General features: G+C 44.4%; 1 protein-coding gene across 1 annotated transcript; it reads left to right on the plus strand.

Annotated features, from left to right (window-relative positions):
* The first annotated feature begins 19,106 nt into the window (after nt 1-19,106).
* On the plus strand, nt 19,107-23,940 carry RPS3 (ribosomal protein S3). Its single transcript, XM_079929991.1, has 7 exons — nt 19,107-19,195; nt 20,398-20,528; nt 20,806-20,899; nt 21,355-21,449; nt 22,613-22,800; nt 23,219-23,415; nt 23,868-23,940. The coding sequence occupies exons 1-6, from the start codon at nt 19,166-19,168 to the stop codon at nt 23,410-23,412; spliced, it is 732 nt and encodes a 243-aa protein (XP_079786117.1). The 5' UTR covers nt 19,107-19,165; the 3' UTR covers nt 23,413-23,415; nt 23,868-23,940.
* Nucleotides 23,941-24,396: the final 456 nt, after the last annotated feature.

Below are 24,396 nucleotides of genomic sequence, written 5' to 3' on the forward strand. Positions count from 1 at the left end.
GCTGATCACCTCACTGTCCCCAGACCAGTCAGGCTGGCCTCTGGATGCCCTCTCCTGACAATGCTGACCATACTCCCTGCCCGCACCTTCCACACCTGCCCACCTGGGCAGGGACCAGCTCGGCCTGAGGGCTGACACCTCCCCAGCACCTAGTACAGCGCCTGACACACAGTGAGCGCTCAATAAATGAACTTTATCAAATGAGCGGGCAGTCTCACCCACTGCCTCTAGGTTCTGAACTTGCCCCCTCTCCCACGGACCCCTACCAGGCCCAGTGGGCCCACTCCCAGGGTCCCCAAGCTGGGAGTTAGGGAGTCCCCGTGAACCTGCCCTCAAAGCAATCCCAGAGCCCAGATGTGCCTCCTTGGCAGTTTCGAGCCCCAAGAGGCCACCAGCCCTTTACACTTGGCAACTAGAGACTCAGTGTTGTTCTTTGGGTTTCAGTGACTTCTGCTTTCTTGGGGACAGAGTGTAAATAGGCCAGGGAGACTCTTGTGGGGAGTGGCTTGAGCCGGAGGAGGAGGGAGAAGCAGACCAGGAGATGAAGGGCCCCGCCAGCACCCGAGGCGCTGTAGTGGCACATGTGAGTGCCGCCTCCTGCTGTGAGATCTAAGATGAGATCGTAAGCCTCGTGAGCAAGGATTTCCTCTGCCTGTTCCTTTATGTCTGATACCCTAAAGCAGGAGCTCAACAGAGGGCGATCCCTTCACCCCACCCCTAGGTTGCCAGATAAAATACATGCTGCCCAGGTAAATTTGAGGTTCGGACAGAATAATTTTTCAGTGTGTCCCTATTCATTATGTCCTCTAGGACACACTTACACTAAAAAATTATTTGTTGTTTATCTGAAATGCAGATTCAAATTTAACTGGCTGTCCTCTCTTCTTCTCAGTTGAACCTGGCAACCCTCCCCCCAGGGGACAGTTGGTAATGTCAGGAGACATTGTGGGTTGTCACAGCTGCAGGGAGAAGGGTGCTACCAGCATTTAGTGGGCAGTGACCCGGCGTGCTGCTCAACATCCCACAGTGCACAGGACAGTCCCTCACAGCCCAGAATTATCCACACCAAAATGGCAGAACTGCCGAGGCTGAGAAACTGGCCCTCTGGGACCCAGAGCAGACAGCACTCTCCACCCCCTGCCCACATGCTTTCCTTCCCTCAGGCCATTAAGAGATGTGGAGAGAGACTCATGGACCTGCCACAGACGTTAACCAATGCCAAGTTATAAAGTTATGGGAAAAATAGAATACAAAATTGTGTACCTTCTCAACATAGCTCAAGGGTAAACTATGAGGAAAAAAATACAATGGAGGGAAAATGGCTAAAATGTCAAAGTGGTCACCTTAGGCAATCGAGATGTTTCTTCCTCTCTGTTTCATTTTTCTTTTCCCCCACGTTTCCTGAGAATATGTTTGTAACATATTTGTCGCCTTTTATTTCTGGCCGCGCTGCACAACTGGTGGGATTCCAAATTTTTTTTTTTTTTTTTTTTTTTTTTTTACTGAAGACTTTCATGTATTAGCTTGTTTGCTTTACCTCACATTCATGTAAGAACAGTTTTTCTTCCACTTTTACAGGTGAGGAAACTGAGATCGAAAAAATTACATGTTTTGCCTAATATCACAAAACTGATGAGACATGAGAGAATTAATTCAAGTTTTCTAATTCCTAGTTCAAGACATTATTTGCTATACCACATGGTTTATCATTTAAGCAAACAAATGTGCTTTTTTAAATTGAAGTATAGGTAACTTACAGTGTTGTATTAGTTTCTAGTGTACAGCAAAGTGTTTCAGTTTTATCCATCTATATTCTTTTTCATATTCTTTTCCATTCTAGTTTATTACAAGACATTGAATATAGTTCCTATGCTGTGCAGTAGGACCTTATTATCTATTTTAGATAATAGATATAGTATCTATATTTATATATAGTAGTTTATTTATTTATTTTTTAAACATCTTTATTGGAGTATAATTGCTTTACAATGGTGTGTTAGTTTCTGCTGTATAACAAAGTGAATCAGTTATACATATACATATATCTCCAAATCTCTTCCTTCTTGCGTCTCCCTCCCTCCCACCCTCCCTATCCCACCCCTCTAGGTGGTCACAAAGCACTGAGCTGATCTCCCTGTGCTATGTGGCTGCTTCCCACTAGCTATCTACCTTATGTTTGGTAGTGTATATATGTCCATGCCACTCTCTCACTTTGTCCCAGCTTACCCTTCTCCTTCCCCATATCCTCAAGTCCATTCTCTAGTAGGTCTGTGTCTTTATCCCTGTTTTACCCCTAGGTTCTTCATGACATTTTTTTTTCTTAAATTCCATATATATGTGTTAGCATACGGTATTTGTCTTTCTCTTTCTGACTTACTTCACTCTGTATGACAGACTCTAGGTCCATCCACCTCACTGCAAATAACTCAATTTCGTTTCTTTTTATGGCTGAGTAATATTCCATTGTATATATGTGCCACATCTTCTTTATCCATTCATCTGTCGATGGACACTTAGGTTGCTTCCATGTCTGGGCTATTGTAAATAGAGCTGCAATGAACGTTGTGATATATGACTCTTTTTGAATTATGTTTTTTTCAGGGTATATGCCCAGTAGTGGGATTGCTGGGTCATATGGTAGTTCTATTTGTAGTTTTTTAAGGAACCTCCATACTGTTCTCCATAGTGGCTGTACCAATTCACATTCCCACCAGCAGTGCGAGAGGGTTCCCTTTTCTCCACACCCTCTCCAGCTTTTACTGTTTGTAGATTTTTTGACGATGGCCATTCTGACTGGTGGGAGGTGATACCTCATTGTAGTTTTGATTTGCATTTCTCTAATGATTAGTGATGTTGAGCATCCTTTCACGTGTTTGTTGGCAACCTGTATATCTTCTTTGGAGAAATGTCTATTTAGGTCTTCTGCCCATTTTTGGATTGGGTTGCCAAAATATTTTTAAATTTTTTAAAATAAATTTATTTATTTTATCTTTTAAATTTTTGGCTGCATTGGGTCTTCGTTGCTGCACGTGGGCTTTCTCTAGTTGCATTGAGCAGGGGCTACTCTTCATTGAGGTGTGCAGGCTTCTCATTGCAGTGGCTTCTCTTGTTGTGGAGCATGTGCTCTAGATGCACAGACTCAGTAGTTGCGGCTCGTGGGCTCTAGAGCGCAGGCTCAGTAGTTGTGTTGCATGGGCTTAGTTGCTCCACAGCATGTGGGATTTTCCCGGACCAAGGATCGAACCCATGTCCCCTGCTTTGGCAGGCAGATTCTTAACCATTCTGCCACCAGGGAAGTCCCTCAAAATATTTTTAACTTTTAAACCTTATAATTAATTATACAACTAATGCATGAATACATTCTCCTTGGATTAAAAAAAAAGTTGGAAACAGTACAGTGAGGCCTGTCTCCTCCGGCCAGCATCTCTAGTCTGCCCTCAGCGCCCCGCAGAGGTAACGGCTGCCAAGAGCTGACGTTGAGCTGGGGTAGGGACACAGCTCTACCTCTGGCTTTGAACTGACCTGGAAAATGGGGTCGTGCCAGCATAGGGCAAATACTAGATAAAGCCAGGTTGTTTTAAAGTTAGCTGTAGCAGGACTTCCCTGGGTGGTGCAATGGTTAAGACTCCGTGCTCCCAATGCAGGGGGCCTGGGTTTGATCCCTAGTCAGGGAACTAGATCCCACATGCATGCCGCAACTAAGAGTTCGCATGCTGCAACTAAGGAGCCCATGTGCCGCAACTAAGACCCAGTGCAACCAAAATAAATAGATAAATATTTTTTAAAAATAATAAAGTTAGCTGTATCATCTTACTCTGCCACCAACAAGGTGTTACAGGACCGGCGTGAGCCAACACTTGACACCAGACTTGAAAATGCTGGCCAATCTGACGGATGAAAAGTATAACCACCTTGTTTTAATTTGCATGTCCCTTATTACCACTGTTTTTTTCCCAGCTTTACTGAGATATAATCGAAATATGACGTTGTGTAAGTTTAAGGTATTCCACATGATGATGTGGCAACTGTATATATTGCAAAATGATTACCACGATAAGATTAGTTAACACATCACCCCTCACGCAGTTAACTTTTATGGGTGTGTGTGTTGAGAACTTTTAAGATCTACTTTCTTAGCAACTTTCAAGTATACAATACAGAATTGTTAACTATAGTCACCACACTATACATTACCCCCCCTGCACTTCTTTATCTTCTAACTGGAAGTTTGTACCCTCTGACCAACCTCTCCCCATTTCTCCCACCCCCCTAGCTCCTGGCAACCACCTTTCTGTGAGTTTGGGTTTTTGTTTTATAGATTTCACAGGTAAGTAAGATGACACAGAACTGGTCTTTCTCTGTTTGGCTTATTTCACTTAGCATAATGCCCTCAAAGTTCATTTATGTTGTCACAAATGGCAGAATTTCCTTCTTTTTTTATGACTGGATAATTTATATATATATACATATCTTCTTTATCCATTCATCCATCGATAGACACTGAGGTTATTTCTTTATCTTGGCTTGTAAATAATGCTGCAATGAACCTGGGCATACAGATATCACTTTGAGAGAGTGTTTTCCTTTCCTTCAGATATATACCCAGAAGTGGATTGCTGAATCGTATGGTAGTTCTATTTTTAATTATTTGAGAAACCTCCAAACTGTTTTCTGGAGTGGCTGTACCAATTTACATTCCCACCAGCTTTACACGAGCCTTCCCTTTTCTCCACATCCTCCCTAACACTTGTTAATTGTTGTCTTTTTGGTGATAGCCATTTGACAGGTGTGCGGTGATATCTCATTGTGGTTTTGATCTGCATTTCCCTAATGATTAGTGATGTTGAGCATATTTCCATATATCTGTTTGCCATTTGTATATCATTTTTGGAAAAATGTTATGACTGAGATTGAATATCTTCAGATGTTCACTTTTTTTCATTTATTTATTTATTTATTTTTAGTTTTGGTTGTGTTGGGTCTTCGTTGCTGCACGCGGGCTTTCTCTAGTTGCATTGCGGGGCATGGGTTTCTCATTGTGGTGGTTTCTCTTGTTGCAGAGCACGAGCTCTAGGCACGCAGGCTTCAGTAGTTGTGGCACATGGGCTCAGTAGTTGTGGCTTGTGGGCTCTAGAACGCAGGCTCAGTAGTTGTGGCGCACGGGCTTAGTTGCTCCGCGGCATGTGGGATCTTCCCGGACCAGGGCTTGAACCCGTGTCCCTTGCATTGGCAGGCAGATTCTTAACCACTGTGCCACCAGAGAAACCCCAGGTGTTCACTTTTATTTTTAGTTAAAATTTTAATTGATATACATGCATATCATACAACATTCAAAAAGAGTAGTCAGTGAAAAGTCAGCTTCCTACCCACGTCTGAAGCCCAGCTCTGCAGCCCCCTAGTTTCTGGCACTTCCTTCCAGAGATATTCAATCCACATATAAGTACTTACACATATAGCCTTTCTTTTTAGTTTTTATACAAATTGTAACATTTTCCACGCTCTTCTGCACTTTGCTCTTTTTTTTTGGAAAGTGGTTCCTCCCACTGTACATAGAGCCATGTCATTCTTGTTCGTGATTTCATCATATCCCATCTGATGGATATATTACAATTTGTTTAAACAGTTTCCTAATGTTTGACAGTTTGGTGGCTCCCAACCTTTTCTCACAATGACTTTCTTGTGCATATATAATTTCTCACATATGGGAATATATTTGTATATAATTCCCTAGAAATGCAATTGCTGGGTCAAAGGGCAAGTGTATTTAATGAGTTTCAGGTTGTAACCAAATTGCCTTCCATATCAATGTACTGATTATGCCATTTTATGGTTGTAAGGAAACTAACTTACATTTTAATTCAGAGAAAAATATAGCACAGTTATTATCTTTGATGATAAGAAGCCAGGATTTATGAAACATCTACTATGTGTCAGGAACTTTACACATAGGGCCAAAAGCACTCATGACACCTTTGAGGCACAGCAAATTAAGCTTTTTGTTTAAGGCACCCACAAAGTAGGTTCCAGAGCCAGAAATCAAACCTATCCAGCTCCCTACCCTGGGCCTGGGCCTGGGCCTTGTCACCAGGCAGGAGGCTGACACGCTGGTATGAGGAACTAGATTCCAGCATAACTCATGGCGATGTCACATGACAGGTGACTGGCGGTCTGACCCAAGCACCTCTGGGAACACAGGCCAGGGGTGGGGCTGGGCTGGGGGAAAGAGCTTCACACAAGGCCTAAGGGTTGAAGGAATAGATTTTGCTGGTGAAAAGTAGAAAAGGGTGGCCCATGCTGACTCTGGAGCCAGGCTGTCTGGATTTGAATCTAACTTCTGCCACCTCCTACTTGTGTGACCTGTCTCCTCATCTGTAAAATATAGACTCTAATTCATGAAGTTATTGTGGAAATTCAATGCATTAGAGCACGTTAAAAAAAAAAAACAAAAACCCACGTGGCACTTTGCAAGTATTCAATAAGCATTAGCCATTTATTAGCAAATAACTAAATTATTTTTAAAGGTATTTTAATTGGTAAACTTTTTCTTTATGTTGTTTAAAAATTGTAGTTGGCAGACTGATAATGATGGGATCCATTTGGCTGGTGACAGGAGGTACTGTCATAACAGCCCAATCCAGGCACCACAGACAAAGGTTTAATCAGAGCAAATCCAGGTCCAACACAGCAGCTGGCAGTTCTCGACAGTTTATGTATTTTGCCAAATAATAATTGTTTAAAAGGGTTAACATGCAGTTATGCAAAAGTTGATTTTTAAGAGTTAATATTTATTTAGCTCTTCCTATGTGCCAAGCACTAAGTATCTCATTTAATCCTGACAACATGCTTATTGGATAAGGACTATTATTACCCCTATTTTACAGATAAGGAAACTGAGGCACAGAGACAGCTTTAAGCCATTTGCCCAAGGCCACTACAGCTGGGATCCACACCAGGCTTAGTGGTAGCAGAGCCTGCCCTCATCTCTCTGAGGGTCTGCCTCTCTCAGTGGGAAACTGAATGTACAATCCAATCGTTGCTGTTATCATCTTCCCAGTCATTGAAGGTAAGCTATCTAAACTCTCAAACCTCTTCAAGACTGACCATCTCTGGTCGCAGACCAGAGGAGAGCAGAAGGGACACTAGGAGCCATGAAAATTTCCTAATCTGGGGCCTGACACGCTGAGCTGCGTTTCAGTAAGCAGCTCTATGTAGCAAGGAGGGGCCTGAGAGATGAGCAGAGAGGTAGCAGCGCCCGGCAGAAACCTGTACGGGAGGTGTTTTGGGGGAGGGGTTGGGGGTGTAGGTCAAGACTGTAGGCTGGGCCCTGACCTTTTCCCTAGGATGCTACTGGAATCCTCATAAGGCCTTTGTCCTGCAGGAGGTACTTACCTGGAAGAAATTAAATATCTATAGTCACGAGTGGCTACTGAACCCTTGAAACATGGCTAGTCCAAACTGAGAAGTGCTGTAGTGAATAGAAAATACACACCGGTTTTCAAAGACTTAATACCAAAATTTTTTAAAGTAAGCGATCTCAATAATTTTTATATTAATTTATATATTAATATATTATTATATTAAATTAATTAGATTAATTTTTATATTAATGTTGAAATGATAACATTTTGGATATATGTGGGTAAATTTTAAAATGTTAAAATTAATGTCACCTGTTCTTTATTTCTTGTATAAAGTGGCTACTAGAAAACTTGAAATTACGTAAGTGGCTCATGTTGTTATTTCTGTTGGACACCGCTGGTCCATAATCTTCCTCCAGGCACCTGCCTCCCTTGTCCTTCAGGAGAAGCTGTGGGATAGGCGGTCAGTTCCCCCACCGCCGCCCCCCTCTCCCCACGCCCCAGGCCCGCAAGGCTTTTTCGTTTGGCTTCTCTCGACATCAGGGACGCGGTTGGCTTTCCCGTGACCGGTGCGGGCTCGTTGTGCTCTGCCGCCCTCTAGCGGTCCCTCTTCCAAGCTGTCCTGCTCTTCATCAGCCATCCCATCTTCGCGATGGGACTGTACTGGACTAGGTATCCTGAAACACTTTGTGGTCCCAAAACATTTATTTCACTCATCTAGTGTCCTGTTTTGACTGTAGTTAATTCAAAGTCTCTTTAAGGAAAGAATTTAAGAATCATTCTGGTCCCTGGTTACTTTCTTCTCAATAGGTCTCATTACAATTAAAAAATGAAGACATCTTCAACTTCTCTTAACTTCTCTCCAACTGTGGCTTCTTATTGGTGGAAAATTATCAGTAACGTCTGGAAAATGAGGTTGCCTAATCCTTTAAATTCCTGGATATTCATAAGGAATTTTATTTAGGGGGATAGATTTTTGGTCTTAGAAGACACTTTCCTTTTTTTGGTAAAATGGGTTATAGTGTGATAAATAGGTGAAACTGCATGGTGAAGATTATCAGGCAATAATGTTTATAAAGCACTTAGAGCAGTGCCTGGTACATTATAAGCTCTGATATATGTAATTATTAGTGTGTGAAATTCCCTGTTGTTTACATAAGCAGCAATCTTTTAAGAGTGTTGTCGTTAGAAGCACTTGTGCCCCTGCATGCTAGGACCCTGGTTCAGACTCTTCTTGAACAAACAAAGGGTAATGGAAAGGAACTAAATTTCAACGGGTCACCGAGCTAGAAGAACACCCAGCTGGTTTGGGATCTTCCTGGAAAATCACTCAGCTGAGCCAAACCCGAGTTAACTCAGAGTGAATGGCAGAGAGGTCATGGATCCACTTCACAGGGAACTCTGGATTTTCCAGGGTACATGAAGATATTCCCAGGGCTGTGCAGAATGGAAATATAAGTTCAAGGAGAAAATGAAACAATATATAACGTGCAACTGGTCAAGAAAAACTTGTCGCCTACCTTTAAAGTGGATAATTGTGGGTTCAAATCACTGTGGCATTTATATTCCTAGGGATACATTTAAAAGAATGACTAACTGCTTTATCTCAGAGTTGACATTACGATAATACTGGAAAGCATAGTCTTTTCAAGTTTGTTTAAACTAAGGGTGAAAAGTTCTACCTATGTTAAAGTTCTACGTAACTTAGAATGTACAAAAGAAAACCGTACCCTTTAAATTCTTGTAGAGAGAATGTGAGCACAAACATTTGAAGATCGGGGCTCTGGGCTGTCTACCCAGGAGTGGAATTGCTGGGGTCTGGGGATGCACCACCAACATTCCTCAGGATACCAAACTTTCCAAGGCAGTTGTGCTAATTTGCATTCCCCCCAGCAGTGGAGGTGAGTTCCATTGCTCCCCAGCGCTTGTTGACCCTGTGGAGGCCTGCAACATTCACCGGTTAAACATGGCCATGACTCTCTGGGGACACACAAGGCTAAGCAGAGGTTACTTGGAGCCTGAACCCCTTCTGAATCTTCTGAGCCTGTGGAATCAGGGTCTGGAGAACAAGATTAGATGATTCTAATGGCTTCTCTACAAAAACCCAAAGCACTCACTGTTAAGAAAGAGGCAGCCAGCCCCCGTCATACCCGTGTTGGCCGCATGCCAGCCCCTGGCTCTTGTCCTCTCCCTTTGTCTCCGAGCTGACCAGCCGCCCCTTCACACGACCTGGCTCTGGGTAGGAAGCTAGGCAGTTGGTAGCCCTGGCTTGTTATCGTCTTGTTCCTGTTCTCCAGTCACCTGAATGGAGTCATGGTAAATTCAGCCCTAATGTGTGGACTCCGCTAGTCAAATTCTGCTAAGCCAGCCTCCTGACTCTTGTTTCTGCGGAGGACTCTCACCTCCCCAGCTATGTTTTGTCCCACATTCTCAGGCCTTTGCATGGGGTTAGCCAAAGATGCCCACTTGGCCAGTGGCAGCTGAAGGGGTGGGGAGCGTCTTCGGGGAGAGCAGCAGTCCCGCCCCTTTCTGGGAAAGAGGTTGAACAAGGCACCGTATTTGCCAGTTGTGAACGCCAGAGGGCGACATATGCAGAGCTTCGGGAGAGCCGGTTTAGGAAAGAGGGAATTTCATGTTCTAAAATCAAACTGGACAAACTTACTCTTTCTGGGTACTGCATCTGTGTTCCCCGTCCTTGAGCTGGGCTTGGTAACACCCACTCAGGAAAGGTCCAGCTGGTCTTTTTTACCTGCCTGCCTACCCCTTGCCCTCTCCCTCCTAGCTCATACTGGCCCTGGGCAGGTCCCTGTTACAGCTGTCGTCAGGCCGCATCTCCCCAGACCAGAGGCTGATCTCAAACCCCTGCAAGAAGCCTGATGAGCTGGGACCTCCTTGGCCTTTTTCTCTCCCTTGGCCATGTCTTTCTGCTTCTGCAACCTGACCTCTTATCCAATTTTCCCCACATCTTTCTTTAAAGAAAGATTTCTCTGCCCCACATAGCAAATAGTGCCTGGTATGTGTGAAAGGTACTGGTGTGTTACGGTCTTCTGCAAAGAGTAGAGGTGTGGGCCCATGTGTTAGTGTTGGCAAGGTGACACCCCAACCAAAACATTGAAGATTAGCATAAACCTAAATGCCAAGTTGTTTATTTGCCTTAAAAGCAGTGATAATCTGTCCCACTTAATGAACACTTTCCACATGCTAGGCACTATGATGAATGCTTTAAAGACACCGTTTAGGGACTTCCCTGGTGGCGCAGTGGTTCAGAATCCGCCTGCCAATGCAGGGGACACGGGTTTGAGCCCTGGTCCGGGAAGATCCCACATGCCGCAGAGCAACTAAGCCCGTGCACCACAACTACTGAGCCTGCGCTCTAGAGCCCACGAGCCACAACTACTGAGCCCATGTGCCACAACTACTGTAGCTCACGTGCCTAGAGCCTGTGCTCCGCAACAAAGAAAAGCCACCGCAATGAGAAGCCCGTGCACTGCAACGAAGAGTAGCCCTCACTCACCGCAGCTAGAGAAAGCCCGAGCACAGCAACGAAGACCCATGCAGCCAATAAATAAATAAATTAATTAATTATAAAAAATAAAATAAAAATATAAGGACACCATTTAATTCAATCACAGAAATCCTATGAGGTTAATGATCATTTCTCCACTTTCCAGATGAAGAATCTGAGACTCAGAAACGTTAAGTGACTTGCTTGAGATCACAAAGCTTGTAAGTGGTAGCACTGGGATATGAAACAGATTGAGCTGGCTTCATTATTTCCCCACTGCCCCACCTCTGACAAGCTGTCTACTCCCTCGGCACCCTCCTGGTAGGACACCAGAATCCTTCATGGCACCCGTGCACCGCGATGACCCCATCTGTGTGACATTGCAGGTGCACACCATTCATCACAGCGCATCTCACTGCCTGGAAAGACATCTGGAAACATGTATCCCGAAATGTTTACACTGCTTAACAAGAAGAGTGCTGTTTTTATTTGCTTCTCTATCTTGTCAATGCTTTTTATGAATGTATTTTATTTTTTGAATAGGAAAACTATTTTCATAATGGTGGGGGCAGGGGGAGTCCTTCTTTTGCTCCCATTCATTCTGCCTGATGTGTCTGTCTGTCTGGCAACCACTTGAGGATCCTGTGAGCCTCAGTTCAAGGACTGGAGCTCTGTGACATCTTTTCCAACACCCTGCCCTCCTCAGTGCCCTATTGTCCCTATTTTGATACCTATGATGCTTATCACACTTATTTACTTGTCTGTATCCCCAGCCCCCAGCCCCAGCTCTGAGTTCCTGGAGGGCAGGAGCAGTGTCAGATTCATCAATGTCCCCAGGACCTGACATAGGCAGTGGTTCCAAGTAATAGTAACTAATGCTAATTGAACACTTACTGAAACGGAGCAGCAGTCCTAGCCCGCCATGTCCTCAGCCTGCCTTTTGTCTGTGGAAAAACTTTAGCCAAAGAATAAGTTTAATCAGAGAAGTGAGGAAATGCAGAAACAAAGGAAAGCAGTCCAACAGGACTAAATAATAATAGTTCAGTCATTAAGCATAGTCCTTTAGTTCCTCTTCAAGGGCTATAGTTAGCATTCTTAGCCATATCCTGTGAGCTGTCTTAGAGATACTGAAAGCCCCACCAGGTGGAAGAAGTTAACTACATGACGACCAGACTATATCCATGACATAAACTGCCACAATTCTGAGACTTGGCCTCAAAGAAATGGGAACAAACCGACCCTGGAACTAAAGACTAACTGTACTTAAAACAATCAAGATGACACTGATCAGACCACTGCATGACTAATTTCAAGAGGACTTTCAGAGCTGACTGTGCTGTTTCTGAATGTAACCCCCTCCCTCTGTCTATGAAAGCTCTTGCCCACTGATGGTCAGTGGTGGGGAGTTGGCCTTCGGATGGGAGTCCGCCCTCCCCCCCCAAGATTGCCAGCCTCCAAAATAAAGCAAACTTTCATTTCCACCAACTTTGCCTCCTTATTGGCTTTTGAGCAGTGCAAGCAGCTGGGCCTCCACTTTCGGTAACATGTTCCAGGTGCTTTACTATGTGTTAAGCACTTTCCCTGTATTAATTAATTTAATCTCACCACCACTCTATGGGGTGGGTTAATTATTATTTCCATCCCATTTCACAGATGAGGAAAATTATGCAGAGATCACTTGACCAAGGTCACATAGCTAGCAAACAGTCAGACCAGGGATGTGAACCCAGGCCATCTGGCTCAAGTCTGTGAACTTAAGCACTATGCCACACTGAATAGATGCTTAGAAAACTTTTGCTGAATGAAAAACCCAGAGCTTCTCTAAAATATCATTCAAACTGAAGGATGTTTTGGCTGGTCCCAAAGGCAGGAATTTAAATCCATATCCCAGGCCGCTGTGTGGATCCAGTGATACACAGGAAGTTTGCTCAGAAGAACCTGAACAAGGTTAAATGGTTGTTCTCACTGAGTTTGGCTCTATTCATTTGTTGGACTTTGTTGGACCTCAGTTTATAGAAGAAAAAGGGCTTGTGTATATGGAAGAGGGGGCTGTGACAGTCTCACTTTCCTGGCTCCAGGAACAGTACTGAATTCTGCCTGAGGGGCCTCGTCCACCCTAGCTCCAGTCTAGAGCTGATCTGAGCCAGGGTGGGATCCCAGGGATCCACCAAGCATGAAACAGTTCTGAGTTTCCCAGCGCCCCAGGCAAACAGGTAAACAAGATTGGTATGTAACACTCCACTGTAATCTTCTGTTCATTAAGTCTGTGAACAGTTACTAAGTGCCTACTCTCTGCCAATCACTGTGCCTAACCTCATGGAAACAGAGAGGACAGACATCATTGATTTCTGTGGTTGAAAGGATTACAGTAGCACTATTAAAGGGAAATATAAGAGCCATTAGTGGAAGCCATATATGTAACCAAATTTTCTAGTAGCCACATAAAAAAAAAAAGCAGAAGAAACAGGTGAGCTTAACTATAATAGCATATTTTATTTAACTCAACATATCTAAACTGTTATTGTTTCACCATGTAACCAATATGAAAATCGTTTTTTTTTTTATACTTTGAAATCTGGAGTGTATTTTACACTTATGGCCCTTTTCCACTCAGACCAGCCACATTTCAAGTGTTCAGCAGCCCTGCGAGGCCAGTGGCTGCCGTATGGGACAGCACAGATTTACAGTCTGATTAAGAGAATAAACTCTTCTTTATCCTGAGCTTCCAGAAGAAAGGATTATGGGATTTGGTGTTGGAGGCTGGGACATTCACATTGTTTCACAAGTGGCCACGTGATCAGAAATCCTATCTGTATGCGGCCCTTGAATATTTTTCCATTTTTATTCATTTTACATTTCACAAGTGGGACTTCCCTGGTGGTCCAGTGGTTAAGACTCCGCGCTCCCAATGCAGGGGGTACGGGTTCGATCCCTGGTCGGGGAAGGTACTGCATGACGTGTGGCATGGCCAAAAAATAAAAAAATAAATTTCACAAGTGATACATGAAAATACTTTATTATAAGAAAAGTCAAGCAATAAAGTAAATTGCCCCTAAAGCTCCCCCAATACTACTGCAATTCCCCAAGTAAGCTTAGTTATCTATCGGTTGGGTATAGATCCTCCTATGTGCCCTATTGTCCCTATTTTATATGCATATCCATTTTAGTTTATTGTACATAAATATTAAACAGTCCATATTGTTCTGAAAATAAGTTTGGTCACAGTGATATTTCTTGGTGCTCTTTTCTTGGTGCTCTTTTAATCACTACATAATATTCCACAACCATTTCCCTACTGCAGGGCTTTCAGGTTGTTTTTAATTTATGTTTTCATTGTTACTAATAGTACCATAATAAACATTCTTGCACCACTTTCATTTACATTTGTGTGTTTTTCTGGAGTAGATAAAAACAAACATATTTGCTGGGCCAAAGGGAATTGTCTTAAGTTAGAGTAGGTACCATTAAGCTGCCTTCCCAAAGGAAGCCCAGTTTACACCCCACCTACAGGGTGAGGATGCTCTCTTTCTCACACCCTTCTGTACACTGGATCTTATTTTTATCGGAAGTAGGGGTAACAGAAGTGTGAGTCTTTTAGCAATGATACAAGACAATAAACTTTTTAAATTCTTGGGGAATTTCCTGGCAATCCAGTGGTTAGGACTCAGTGCTTCCACTGCCATGGGCCCAGGTTCGATCCCTGGTTGGGGAAATAAGATCCCACAAGCCATGCAGCAAGGCCAATAAATTAATTAATTAATTAATTAATTAATTAAAGTTCTTTAAAAATTTATTCTATTGTATTGTTCTCTTGATATCCACAGACTCAATTCAACGCCCAGAGTGAGTCACTGATGAACTTTAATCAAATCATTGAGAATGTGATGGCATCATCATATCTCACTTGGAGGCGTTATTATCTAAAGGAAGTGATGACCAAATGTAGTCGATATTATCCTCAAACAATAATCTCTTAAGAGGTGCTCTAGTGCAGGGGTCCCCAACCCCTGGACCGGTATCAGTGTGCAGCCTGTTGAACTGGGCCGCACAGCAGGAGCTGAGCAGCGGACGAGCGAAGCTTCATCTGTCACTCCCCACCGCTCGCATTACTGCCTGAACCATTCCCCCCCGCATCCTGTCCATGGAAAAATTGTCTTCCATAAAACTGGTCCCTGGTGCCAAAAAGGTTGGGGATCACTTCGTCTAGTGGAGACTGATGTACCTACCCTCTCTCTGTCAATCCAGTTTTCCCTCTAGGACTGGCACAGATCCCTGGTTCTTCGGTTGAACACTGGAAAAAGTTGTTGGCTTATTCAGAGGTCTTGTAGGAAAAAAACATAAACCGTTGAACACTCAGCCCAGCTAGATGCTCACCCCATGAGAGGTCCTCGGGAAGCAAGACCTATAGAGCCTGGTTAAGCAGAAGGGCTCCTCTGTCCTCCCACCTCACTGAGCCGGGAGGCAGACACACCCACCTTCACTCACTCTATTTATTTATTTATTTATTTTTAAATTTATTTATTTATTTATTTTTGGCTGCACTGGGTCTTCATTACTGCGAGCGCGAGCGCGGGCTGTCTCTAGTTGCGGCGAGCAGGGGCTACTCTTCGTTGTGGTGTGCAGGCTTCTCACTGCGGTGGCTTCTCTTTGCTGTGGAGCACGGGCTCTAGGCACACAGGCTTCAGTAGTTGTGGCACACGGGCTCAATAGTTGTGGCTGGTGGGCTCAGTAGTTGTGGCTGGCGGGCTCTAGAGTGCAGGCCCAGTAGTTGTGGCCCACGGGCTTAGTTGCTCTGCGGCATGTGGGATCCTCCCGGACCAGGGCTTGAACCTATGTCCCCTGCATTGGCAGGCGGATTCTTAACCACTGCACCACCAAGGAAGTCCCTTAACTCACTCAATTTAAATTCTCTCTTCTTTTTTTGCCAAGCTCCTCTAGTTGGATCGGCATGTGTTAAATGCTTTCTATGAGATTCCACTGTGCTGGTCTTCAAGTGACTGAACTGTACTCCAAAACTGTGGGCTATATTCATTCAACCAGGCAAGTCTCACCTTTGATTTTTAGGAATTTCAGGACAGGACCTGGGTGGTACTCACAGACATGTGGCCCTCTCTTCATAGTTCCAGGTACACTCCTGTGGCATGAAGGGCCAAACTGAGTAAACCTTGTTTACATTTTGGATATCCAGGAAGGGATTAAGTCATTCTCGCAGTCCCAACTTTTTTTTTTGGCCACACTGCGAAGCTTGCGGGATCTTAGTTCCCCCACCAGGGATTGAACCTGCGCCCCCTGCAGTGGAAGCGAGGAGTCTTAACCACTGGACTGCCAGGGAAGTCCCAAAGTCAGATATCTTCCGCCCTCCGCCACCCCGCCATGCCGAACAGCTGACCAGGGATTGAACCCTGGGCCCTTGACAGAAAGCACAGGGTCCTAACCACTGGACCACCAGGGAATTCCCTCACGGTCCCAACTTTTAATTAGAATTCAGTGTAGGGACTTATCTGGTGGTCCAGTGGCTAAGACTCTGAGTTCCCAATGCAGGGGGCCTGGGTTCGATCCCTGGCCAGGGAACTAGATCCCACATGTCGCAGCTAAGAGTTCGCATGCCGCAACTAAAGACTCTGCATGCTGCAACAAAGATCCTGCACACGGCAACGAAGATGCAGTGTGCCGCAATGAAGACCCAGTGCAGCCAAATAAATAAATATTCTTTTCAAAAAAAGAATTCAGGACTTCCCCAGCGGCACAGTGGTTAAGAATCCGCCTGCCAGAGGGGTGGGGTAGGGAGCGTGGGAGGGAGATGCAAGAGGGAGGATATATGGGGATGTATGTATAGCTGATTCACTTTGTTATAAAGCAGAAACTAGCACACCATTGTAAAGCAATTATACTCCAATAAAGATGTTTAAAAAAAAAAAAAGAATCCACCTGCCAATGCAGGGGACACGGGTTCAAGCCCTGGTCTGGGAAGATCCCACATGCCGTGGAGCAACTAAGCCCATGCGCCACAACTACTGAGCCCATGAGCCACAACTACTGAGCTCATGTGCCTAGAGTCTGTGCTCCGCAATAAGAGAAGCCACCATAATGAGAAGCCCACACACCACAATGAAGAGTAGACTCCGCTCACCTCAACTAGAGAAAGCCCTCGCACAACAAAGACCCAACACAGCCAAAAAAAAAAAAATTAAAAAAAAAGAATTCAGTGTATTGTGACTACTATTATTTTTACAGCGTTATTTTGAGTAATATAACGTCTTCTTAATAATAGTTAGATAAAGTGAAAGGCATTATGATAAAGCTAAAGGTTTCCTTCATGGGCTTTCTCCTGGGACCAGAGGACAATACCCAGGCAGGCATACTCTTGTGTCATTGGGGAAGGGCAGCAGACGAGCTACTGTGGAGACTCCAGTGGCGACGTTTACCTGAAAGAACTTGCCATTGTCTGATCCTTAGCTGTGAGTCTCTGCAACTTGGTTTTGTGGGCAACCCAGTAAGCCATGGCACTTGTAAGCAAATTCATATGAACCACACAACCAAAAACTGATCTAGAATTCATGCACTGATTTGCTTGATAATCAAACTTTGATTGACACTGGGCCTGAGCCAGGCCATATCCTAGACTCTGGATGTAATGAACAAAACAGGCTTGGTCTCAGCTCTTATGGAGCTTACAGTCTAGTGGGAGAAATATATTGACAGGCCATTCCAACCCAGTGAGATGAGTGTTATAGTTATGGGAGTAACTAGGAGAGGCCCAATCCTAGAGGAAGTGACAGAGGGAGATGACACATGGAGAAAAAAGCTTGTTCCTGATTTCCTTACCTCAGTGAGCGTTGTCACTAAGCATCCACTCCTGGTGTCATTCTCAATTTCCCCCTCAACCTCAATCCATCACCAAGGTACATCAGGTCCACAGAATGTCTTTTTGGCTCATCCAATTCTTTCCATCTTCCCTGGTCCCTCTGTACAGCTCCCCCCAGAACTCTGTTAATTCCATGATTATAGGACAGAGCTCAGCATCAGAGTTGTTTCAGCGCTGGGGAAAAGCTCAAATGGCTTCTAGGACCAGACAATAAGTGAGTGAAGCTGCCAGAGACCTTGGCACATTGAAAAACGCTTTTCCATATAAGAGGGAAGGAGAGTGCTGCTATGAGGAAATGTGGGCCCAGTATTTTGCTAGACTTTTCTATATTTTTAAGAAAACCTAGAATAGTTTTATAGAGAAATCTGATTTTTAAATGGAGGCAAACTATTCAGGTTTAAAATAAAACTGTTCATCACAAGGAAAATTTTTTTCTTTCTTTTTTTTGTATCTATATGAGATGATGGATGTTAGCTGAACCTTTTGTGGTAATCATTTCTTGATTACCACAAGCCACTTCATGATGTATGTAAATCAAGCCATTATGTTGTATGCCTTAAACTTATACATTGATGTATGTCAAGTATTTCTCAATAAAGCTGGGAAAAAAACTGTTGGTGAAGTGTTAAGGAGTGAAGTGTGCTGATGTCTGCAAGTAGCTTTGAAACGCATCAAAAGATGCATCGTTGTGTGGATAGAGGGATGGATAAATATATGATAAAGCAAATATAGCAAAAATGTTAATTGCAGCACCTAGGTGATGAATATATGGGTGTGCACTGTACAGTCCTTCCAACTTTTCTGTACACTTGAAATTTTTCGTAATAAAATGTGAGGGGAAATTTTTTTAATTGAAAAAGAATTGTGAGCCACTATTGTGACTTCTGTTACAAGTTGTAACAGACTATGAAAGTGAGGTAGAGGTAAATGGGTTAATAATATAAAGGGAATTAAACAGTCCTTAGGGGGGAAAAAACAGTCCTTAGAATATTTAATACATATTAGATACTATTATTATTATCATTTGGAACAGAGGAAATGGACACAGATTGGAAGAGATAGGCGCCTCAATGAATTTCATTGAGGGCTTTCAGCCAATTTTCATTACAGCGTAAAGTGTAGGGACCAGGGTTCCATGCATTTGTTGTGTGAGCTTATAACTGTAATTTCCATCTCTGCGCCGGACGTTGCTCGTTTTTTGGACTCTAAACCCCCTTGTAGTTTTTAAGTTCCGATTGATCTGATCCTGTTTCTTCCTATAGGTGTCTACATTACTCTTCTCTTTCCTTTTACCTCCTTCCTAAAGTAAAAACTACATTTCCCATGAGCGCCTACAGGCGTCGACGTCGCGCAGTTCTTTGTCGTCGAACCGCGCCCTTTATCCGCACTTCCTCCCACTAACCCCTCCTTTTCCTTTCGGCGGCGCGTGGCGGCAAGATGGCGGTGCAGATATCCAAGAAGAGGAAGGTGAGACACACCGGGGCCCGGTTGCAGGGAACTTTGGAGCCGCGCGGGTCAGGAGTTTCTCTGGGTGCCGTCGCGAGCCCCGCGGCTCCCTGCCATGCCTCGGGCAGTGACTGGGCCGCGTGGCATTCCCGTGGGCCGCGGATGGCGGTTGATAGAGCGCAGGCCCGAGCCGGGCGAGCGCAGTATGGTGGGGATGGGAGAGAGAGATTTCTGCCGGTTCTGGGCGGAGAGCAGAGATGAGCACCGGGGATCCCTCCTACCCCGGAGAAGGCGCTTGTGAGCATTTCTTGGTCAATCAATAAAATTAGTGAACGTGTGGTGTTTTGAGGGCATGAGCCATTTCCCTCATCTTAACTGTGGCTTTGGGAAAGGGCTGTAGCAGTGTATTCTTCCTGTCTTCTTACTAGTCCTGTCGGGGTGCAGCCTTCTGACCCCAAAGACCTCAGTCGGGAAGGTTACTGACAATTTCTTGTTCCAGCTGGGGCCAAGGAAAAGTTCTGGGGAAATGGAGGGGGGACCTGGGGGAAACGCTTCCTTGAGTTTAATTCTTTGCTTTTCCATGGGAGAGAAGTGTGTAAAGTGCATTTGGTTTTAGACAATTTGCCATTTTGTGTACGCATAACATCTATGTTAAGGTGAAATCCACACGCTTTTGTGAGTTGGGATTTGCCGACTTTGTGAAACACCTGGGAATAATTAAGGCAATAATTAAGGTGGCTGGGATTCTCATGGGCCCAGTTGTGTCTACAGGTGAGACTGCTTAACTAAAGTCACTATCTGCTCTTTTTGCTGGTTGCAAACATAGTGTTCCTGCTGTGCTGAATTAGTTCTAAATGTGCCATTTAAGAGCAGTTTTTTGTTTAGCATGTGTACATATAAATGATAGTTTTAAAACCCTTCAGTGAAGAGAAGATGACGAGTCTGACTGGAGGTGTTCTCTTTGTCCATGTGGCTCCTACCCTGTGCTGCGTTCTGTGGCACAGTTTTAAGGGCCCTGAGTCAAAGTAACTTCCAAAAGATGACCTAGAGGCATTTGTCTGAGAAGGGTTGCCATGTTTTTTCTGGAACAAAGGTAAAATAATCGATGATGGGTCATTTGTTGGAGGCGTTGAGTTTTGATGAGGGTTGCATTGGTGGAAAGGCTGGGCTAGAAAAAGTGAGCCTGCGCCCACATCCTAATTTTGAATTTACTTTTTGGTTAGTTTGTTGCTGACGGCATATTCAAAGCTGAACTGAATGAGTTTCTCACTCGGGAGCTGGCTGAAGATGGGTACTCTGGAGTTGAGGTCCGAGTTACACCAACCAGGACAGAAATCATTATCTTGGCTACCAGGTAAAAATTCGTTTTTCTGGCCATCGCCTATAATTGTCGTCTGTACTAAGGTGGTCTATTCTGTAAACTTAGGGGGACAATCAATGAATTTGGTCTTACTGAATGTAATTTTTTTAAGCTGCATTTAGAAAAAAAATTAACTCTAGTTTTTGTCATCCAAAATTTATACTTGGCTTGTGTCAGATGAATGAGATTTTACTACCACACGTGCGCAAGATTTAAAATCACATCTGGAATTTTATGAGAGCTGTGAATTGCCATTCTTTATTTTCCCCAGGACACAGAATGTTCTTGGTGAGAAGGGCCGGCGGATCCGGGAATTGACTGCTGTGGTTCAGAAGAGATTTGGCTTCCCTGAGGGCAGTGTAGAGGTGAGTGGTCCTGGTTTATGCCAGAGGTTACTGTGGACCTGGAAATGGCTCTTTAGGATGGTACTTCTGAAAACCCATATTATCACCCTGAAAAGTTATTTGTGATCAGTGAGTAATACAAATGGATTGGTATTTTGTTGAAGTTCTTCTCATAAGCACTTAGCAGGATTTTACATTCACCTTGGGTATAGTAATGATACATATGAAGGATTGGATGCCCCATCGGTCTCCTTGGTGTGGCCATAGAAAGAGCTAGGGGTGGGAGGGCAATGAGGAATAGTTCAGCCTATGTCACTGAGTGTGTGTTAGGTGTGGGCATTAGAAGTGCTTTAGTACTTGGGTAGTACAATGATACATAAAATGGTGTATGCTTGTATAATGGATGTACTGGTTTTTATTTGAAAACAGTGGCAAAGGTAAGAAATTCAAGGATGTGCCTTGTTTCCTTCTTAAAGCTTTATGCTGAAAAGGTGGCCACGAGAGGTCTGTGTGCCATTGCCCAGGCAGAGTCTCTGCGTTACAAACTCCTAGGAGGCCTTGCTGTGCGGAGGTAAGTGTCCTGAGATTTTTAATGGTTGTGTCCTTTTGTGGGTCAGAATATCAGCATTTTGTTCATTTAGTAAATGAACTCTTTTTATGTGACAGGCTCGGCTAGTCTCTGAGGGTTTTAACAATAAGACGTTGCTAATCCATGTCGTCACTGAACTGGCGGCCTAATAAGAAAGACTTGTAAAGAATCAAGTTTTTAAAGAGTGGTGGGTGCTCTGGTGGAGAACTATTCTGGGTGTGCTTTGGGAGTAAAACAAAAGTAGAACGGGGTAGTGCGGGGGAGTGGTTAGGGTTCCTTTTGGAGTCATTCAGATCCATTATGTGTTGTTAATTCTCTGGGGACTGTAAAGAGCTAAGACTCATCCCTGATGAGAGCTTAAAATCTAGTCAGATTTCCGTGTATGTAGATAGTAACATGAGGAGTGAAGGACATGAGGTGGTTAGATTGGCCCTAGCGCTGGGCCTGCTCGTAATATTGCAGCTGGCAGTTCTTTGAGTAGTTCCACTCTTTGTGGAGTAAATGGAAATGCCTTGCCTGGGTGTCTGGAATTTGTTAATACTTAACGCAGAGCCCTGGGAGGTTTTTCAGCGGAGGAGGGACGCTAGAGCTGTGCTGTAGACAGGTTGACATGGTGGCAGTGCTGTAGGCAAGGATGTGCAGAAGACTGCCCACCTGGTTTGAACGCCAGCTCTGCCGCTTAGAACAGTGATTCGCAAAAGTTTGGTCCGTGGGCCAGCATCACTGCCATCATCCGAGGACTGGTTAGAAATAAATTCTCAGTCTCCAATCCGGGCTCACTGAATTGGGAAATAGGGGGTGCAGCCCAGCTGTCTGTCGTCATAATCCCTCCAGGTGAATTTTGCACACACCAGAGTGGTTCATTTTAACCTTGAGGCGTTCCTAGTGTGCAGCCAAGGTTGGAAAGCACTTGGTTAGAAGGAACTTCGTGTGTTTCCCTAAGGAATTCCCTAAGATTAGGTGTGATGGGAATGGAAGAAAGTTTCTAGCTCTTGGGTCAGGCTCTGGTCAGACTTATTCTCCATTAAAGGAACATTGAAAGTAGTCAGTGCAGGCTAATGAGTGTTTTTTCTTTAGCATGGTGGGGTTGAGCAATCCTGTCTGGTGATAACACAACTGGCCATTTGTCTCTTGCGCTCCCGAAGGGCCTGCTATGGTGTGCTGCGGTTCATCATGGAGAGTGGGGCCAAAGGCTGCGAGGTCGTGGTGTCGGGGAAGCTCCGAGGACAGAGGGCTAAATCCATGAAGTTTGTGGATGGCCTGATGATCCACAGTGGGGACCCTGTTAACTACTATGTTGATACTGCCGTGCGCCACGTGCTGCTCAGACAGGGTGAGCAGCCAGGAGTGCTTGGGGCAAGGGGCTTTTAAACGGGTAGACGTGGTTTTATATACACACCTCAGTGTTTGGGGAATTTGTCTGGGAGTCGTGGAGCAATTTTGTTTAGCTTCGTTGTAGAGAGTTGGTTTGTCCTTGTCTCGGCCACTTGTGTACCCTTCAGTGATGACACGATGACGAGTCAGAAAGGGCACATCCTGCTCTTGGTCCTTGTCAGTGCCACGTTCTGTGGTGCTGTGCATGGGTTCCTTTTGCAAAAGTGTCCTCTTCATTGATTGATTAGAGGCATTTGTCTGAGAAGGGACCAGACCCAGGGCTTCTTGAGTAGCCTCCTGTTTTCCTTCTGCTCCATCCCGTTGTGTAGTGGGGGGCGATGGAACCATAGCTCGGTCTTAACTATGGCATCTTCTAGGTGTGCTGGGCATCAAGGTAAAGATCATGCTGCCTTGGGACCCAACTGGTAAGATTGGCCCTAAGAAGCCCCTGCCTGATCACGTGAGCATTGTGGAACCCAAAGATGAAATACTGCCCACCACTCCCATCTCCGAACAGAAGGGTGGGAAGCCAGAGCCGCCTGCCATGCCTCAGCCGGTACCCACAGCATAATAGGTATGTCTGTAAGGCCCTCTGGGGGCAGAATAGGACCCTATCCCGTTGTCCTTGTTAACACTTGTGTCCCACGCTGTGAGAGCACCTAGTGGATAAAAATCGGATTACACTTGCTTTACATGAGAGAACACAGGTTGGAGCCAGGGACTCATTTAACATGGTATGCTATTGGGAGGAGTGTGTGCCTTTGGTCTCTTTAAGACATTCCTACGTTTACCACTGTTGTAAATGAGTTTTTCTTTATTATCCTCCCTTAAAATTTTCAAGGCACTCTTGCTAGTAATTAGCTGTTCTGAAGCAACCCTCTTAAAACAGTAACAACAAGCCTCTCCTGTGCCCAGCGCCTGTTGTGTTGTTTCTAGACATTCTTTGTGTATTAATTTTCATGCGAACCGGATATTCAGGTGTATTTTCTGTTCTTATTGTACTTTATTTGTTTTATTTGGTTTCAGGGTCTCCTTGGCCGCTGGATCTGGAGTCTGGATGTTGCTCTATAAAGACCTTTAATAAAATCTTTTTAAAAGACCTGTGGCCTGACTAGACTCTACATCCAGTATTCAGACTGATGGTCATGTCACTCCATGAGACCATTGCTTGATAGATTCTTAGGGCTGTCTGGTTAACAGTGTTCGTGTGCTTTCCCTCAAAATCCTGTTGGTTTCAGTTGTACTTGTGAGGAGAGGTCCGGAACAGGAGGACCCAAGCAGAAGTAACCAAGGAAATACCTTGTGGGGGAGTAAATCTGGTGACGGTGGTGGCTGATTGTTAACAGGGCAGCACCTTGATTGACTCAACCTGGAGTTCAGGGTTAGAGGTTTAGAAGGACATATTTAGGATCATTTTCTCTATTGCACATAGAAAATGTAATGACCATTACGTTTTGGGTTATGCTGTGCTCTAGGTGGTGTTCATTTCTAGGTATATACATTCTCATTTAATCCTCAACATCTCTAAAAGGGAATTTGATTGTGCTGCTGATGA

The sequence above is a fragment of the Stenella coeruleoalba genome (assembly GCF_951394435.1).
Source record: "Stenella coeruleoalba genome assembly, chromosome: 8".
NCBI classification, from domain to species: domain Eukaryota; kingdom Metazoa; phylum Chordata; class Mammalia; order Artiodactyla; family Delphinidae; genus Stenella; species Stenella coeruleoalba.